Genomic DNA, 4,974 nt, shown 5'->3' on the forward strand with positions numbered 1-4,974 from the left:
ACTGTCATAAACATTGATAAAGACTTCTTCATGTTCATGTGTGCATAATGTGTGTGTTATTTCATGTGTATGACGGTGTCATGTCAGTCTTATGCACACCCCTCAAATAAAGTGTTACTGAAGTGGTTAAGTTGCTGCAACTTTGGTGTGTATGTATGCTGTATCTGAAAACTCCCACTCCCTGTGCACAGCAGGTTCTGTAACAGGAAAATAAACCAGGTATAGTTTGGGGTGGGCACCTTCATTACCTTTAAAAATGGAGCAGACTATGATGAGGTTTAACGTTGGAGGAGTGGTATACAGAAACAGGGCTCCACAGACAGACAGATGAACTTGGGTACACACTGAAAACACTTCAGTCACCATGCTTTCACCTTTTGAGGAAAAATGTTGCAACTCTTTTCTGTAGAGGTTGAAGTTTGTCCTAATCTTAGTTCATAGTTGAATGGCATTCGTCTTACAACACTTGCTATGGAGGGTTTTTTTTTTTGTAGTGTTTAGGGGTCCCATTTATCAAGGATTGTGTGGGATTCAATGACAAAAGTGTATGTAGGTACGACCAATATAAACTCAGATTTATAAAACTGCGTATTCACACCAACAAGCAATTTCTATTTATGAATCACATAAAGATCTATGGCTCTCTAGTTGGCAGAACTAGAGTGCCTGAAAATGTTTGAATTTTCTTCCTGATTTTCCCATTTGGAATGTCTTCCAGCAATGTCACTCTTATTGATGAGTGTGATGAATGCTCACACTTATATGTACTTCATAAACAGCAGTGTTATTTATGTTTCCACTGGTGAGTGTGATGAATGAATCAGCTGTTTGAAAGCTTATAATAAATTTAATATGTAGTTTTAGACTGAGTGAAATCAAATGTCTGAGAAGTGTGGCTTCAGTTTCCCATCTCACATCTTTTCCCCAGTCAAGTTATGCATGACACATGTATTATAGATCACAACCTTTGTGTGGAAGGTGATATAAGTTCCTGGCCCTGTTTCGTGTGCATGCCAGCTTTACAAATGAGAGCCCTGGTCTAATGTCAGTTTGTATTTTGTCAGATGCCAGGTGGAAATGAGGAAGACAAAGAGAGCGATCACCTGATCATCAGAAGACATCTGCGCTCCAACCGTAGAAAGTGACCTGTGCTGCCAGGTTCTGATTCTTGGACTTTTTATGTTTGATATGAAAATTGATGGTGATGCAACTATGCTCAGAACCAGTTATAGTAAGAATACCCAAGAAGACAGATGTCATTAAAGGTTCTTCATTCTGGCATTTTTGATTACATCAGAAACACTGTAATGAGACTTTGTTCATTGAAAACAGCTGGATCAAATGCCAGGAGACAATCCAGACTGAAGGTGAGTCAGAAGGGTAAAAACATTAATCAGGGTGATGATGTGATTGTTTAGTCACCAAAAGATCATCTTAAATCCAGTAGGACCCAATGCTTCCTCTGTTTTCATGAGTCAAAAATAAATATGGCTTAAGGTTCTGACACCATTTAAAATCTCTTGGAGTAAAATATTGATGTGATATGATCAGCTAAATCCTCTGACTAACTGCAGGTTGATTCTCATTTTGCGTGAAGGAACTTTTGTTAGTGCAGAATGGATTTTTTTAAGTAAAATTCTCAGACACATCCTAGGTTTTATTTTGTTGATGTAAAGAAAGGTGACAGCAGGTTGACCATGTTTCAGTTAATACTTTTTGTAATAAAATTTTTATCTCCTTAAATGTTGGCTGGTGTCAGTGTGTGGGACAGTAGATAAAGTTCTTAATTTGAGACATTTTAAAAACAACTCGACTTTAACATTAAGCTAAACCAGAGGGTGTCGTGGAAAAAATTACTTTAAGACAGCCAGATCTATTTCTGCTCAGCATTTCGGAGTTATCCAACAACTAAAAAGGCTGAAAATTAAATGTAGAGCTGCGAAATCACAGTCCATTCTTCACTTCTTTCGCTGAGATAAAGCGTTTTTGGACTCTTCCTTACTGTTCACTTGAAACATAAGATTTAGACCTGATTCCAGTTTAAAACAGCCAGATCTACTGCTTCTCAGCATATCTGAGTTGTCCAACATCTGACAAGGCTGAAAATTCTGTCGGGGTGCAAATTCACAGATGGTCCATTTTTCAAAAACGCTTTTTCTCAGAGAAAGAAGTGACAAATGAACTATATGTGAATTTGCAGCTCTACATTCAATTTTCAGCTGTATTAGATGTTTGACAGCTCCGAAATGCTGAGGAGCAGTATAACTGGCTGTTTTAAACTGGAATCAGGTCTAAATCTTACGTTTTCAAGGGATCAGCAAGCAAGAAGCCAAAAACGCTTTATCAGCGACAGAAGTGAAAAATGGACTCTGTGAATTCACAGCTCTACACTCAATTTTCAGCCTTGTTACTTGTTGGACAGCTCCGAAATGCTGAGAAGCAACAGATCTGGCAGTTTGAACTTGGAACCATGACTAGATATTATGTTTCATTAGAGAGCAGAAGGTGAGAAGCCAAAAACGCTTTATCTCAGCGAAAGAAGTAAAAAAAAATAGTTTATGTGTGAATTCACAGCTCTACATTCAATTTTCTGTCTTATTAGATGTTGGACAGCTCCAAAATGCTGAGAAGCAGTATATCTGACTGTTTCAAACTTGAATCAAGGTTAAATCTTATGTTTCAAGAGATCAGTAAGAATGAAGCTCTTGGGAATGGTAATCCTAATCGATGAATCATAATTTGTATTGACACACGGAGCATAAAATCAGCCAAGAAAAGCATTCAGACTTTACGTATTTTATTAACTTTCAGCGCTGAAAGGAGACGCTTTACCATTACATCCGAGAAGAGTTTCTAAAAAAGTCTGCAGCGTTTGAGGTGAAGGAGGAGGGTAGCTGATTATATGGACTGAAGACACTCCCTGAAATCACACCATGCCTCTGTGGCCTCAGAAAATGTTTCTTTTTCGTGAGAAATGGACCTTGGTGTCTAACAGAATCAAAAATGTAACTCTTTACTATGGGCCCTTTGTCTAACAGCGTGTGACTCTTTCTCGACCTGGTAAAGCGTCTCAACATTCCCCCTGTTGGGCTTTAAAAGAGCCCAAAAAGGAGAAGACAAACCCTAGAGTAGACACTGTCCCTTCTGGAAAACATCCCCCGAGGCTATTACAGATGTTGACATACCTAGCATCATTTCAGTCATTGATGTTGTCTTTCATTTATGTCATTTCATCTCATTTCATTTCATTTCAATTTTGGGTGTAAAAACGGACAGGGCACCCCTATGCCTCTTAGGCGGTGGATCGAAACCACAATGTCCCTCTTACAATCTAATGAAGAACACGTAAGGAAAGAAGATTAAGAGGACGTTAGAGTGTTAAATTTGGAGAAATATAAGTCAACCCTCCATGGCATGACTCTGTCGTGTTAATAATTTTTCTTTTTCTAAAGATAAAAATGTCCTTCAGTTTCGTGAGAGCGTCAGTTTCTGGGATTACTTTTGAATCATATATGTATGACTGTTATGTTTTGTGTTATTTGTCACTGCCTTTTTTTTTTTTTACCTCAGGTCAACACCATGCCATAGAAGGATAATAAAGTATAAAAGAATAAAGTCTGATATTTTGTGTTAGTTTTTATATATATATGTTTTTTGTAATCCAAGTTAAAAAGAATAAATGTTAAATTTTATGAAAATATAAAATGGGTGAAGTGTTAGGAGGATATCATTTTCATCTTTAAAGTAAAAAAGTATTAAAATTATATTCACTAAGTTGTTAGTTAACCAAAAATGTAAATTGAATCGAATGTTAGGATGATAGTTCAAACTTAATAAAATGCAAAAATGAATAAAGTGTTAGGTTAATATTTTAAAATGAATAAAATGTAAATGAATAAATGTTAATAAACTGTGAAATCCATAAAATGTTAGGTAATATGCAAAAAGTCAACACATTGTTAGCTGTATTAATATTAATGTTAGATTAATATGTTTCAAAAGTTAAGAAACCAAACATGAATGAAATTTAAGAAAATGTAAAATTAATAAAAGGTAGATATTACTTAAAACTTAAAGTAAACTTAGAAATGTTAAGGTACTATCCTTTAAAGTCAATGAAGCAATAATAAGTAATGCGTAAAACAATTTGTTAGTAAGATAATAAACCAAACTTATTGAAATTTCTATGTAATATTTAAAAGTTAATGAACTACAGAAAGGATGCAATGTTAAACAAAATGAAATGGTAAGAAAAGCTTAGAAGTCTGAGTATTGAAAGGCACAGAACAATGAACACATTCATAAAACAGCAAACCAATGCAATAAATCTGGATCAAGGGCAGCACAGTCAAAATATACTGATATGAATGAACTATGATGAGGAAACAAGTAAAACTGCTTTCTAAGTAAAATGCAATAATAGTAATAAGATCTAATCATATCAGTCTCTCTATAGCGAGACCTGTCTACGTCAAATCAGTTTCTGCGCGTGTCCAGATGTAGAGCCGCCGCAGCTCGATAGGAAACCCCGACAGGCCCACGAGGCTTCAGTGTGGCGTTTCAGCTGTAAATTGGTCCACCAATCGTGGAAGGCGCCCACAGTCTCACATCCCAGCACACCCAGAAAGGATTGGACTTCATTCTGCAACAGAAAAAACACAAAAAGCGAAATCAATGGATTATATAAAGAACATTAAAGTAAAGGAAAAATATTATCTTTTTTTATAGTAGATACTACTACTGCCCTTATACTCTAGAAAGCCGGAGTTCAACGGTCGTCTTTAGGTTCTGGGAAACCATCTGATAGGCAGGTGGGGTTCTATTGGTACCGCTGCCCTTCTCTATGTTGGAAGTGATGCACTGAACAACCAAGGAGCTCAGGCAGGGAACCAGCATCCACAGGTGATGAGGAGAACAAGGAAGATTCTTTAAGATTCTGCATCATCTGATTAGTAAACATAATGTTCTCTTTTT

The 4,974-nt window shown here is 36.4% G+C and overlaps 1 protein-coding gene and 1 long non-coding RNA gene across 2 annotated transcripts in view; both read left to right on the plus strand.

The window, feature by feature from the left end:
- Positions 1–1,739, plus strand: part of LOC103132314 (kinesin-like protein KIF20A) — a 31,958-nt gene extending 30,219 nt beyond the window's left edge. The window contains exon 30 of the mRNA XM_016667310.1: positions 1,065–1,739. Coding sequence (XP_016522796.1) covers positions 1,065–1,145 — 81 coding nt within the window. The 3' untranslated portion in view covers positions 1,146–1,739. The remainder of the gene's footprint in view (positions 1–1,064) is intronic.
- Positions 1,740–3,797: 2,058 nt separating this feature from the next.
- LOC107835085 (uncharacterized) lies at positions 3,798–4,662 on the plus strand. Its single transcript, XR_001660919.1, has 2 exons — positions 3,798–3,887; positions 4,054–4,662. It is a non-coding gene; the product is annotated as an uncharacterized LOC107835085 (long non-coding RNA).
- Positions 4,663–4,974: the final 312 nt, after the last annotated feature.

Source organism: Poecilia formosa, unplaced genomic scaffold (genome assembly GCF_000485575.1).
Source record: "Poecilia formosa unplaced genomic scaffold, Poecilia_formosa-5.1.2 Scaffold993, whole genome shotgun sequence".
Lineage (NCBI taxonomy): Eukaryota > Metazoa > Chordata > Actinopteri > Cyprinodontiformes > Poeciliidae > Poecilia > Poecilia formosa.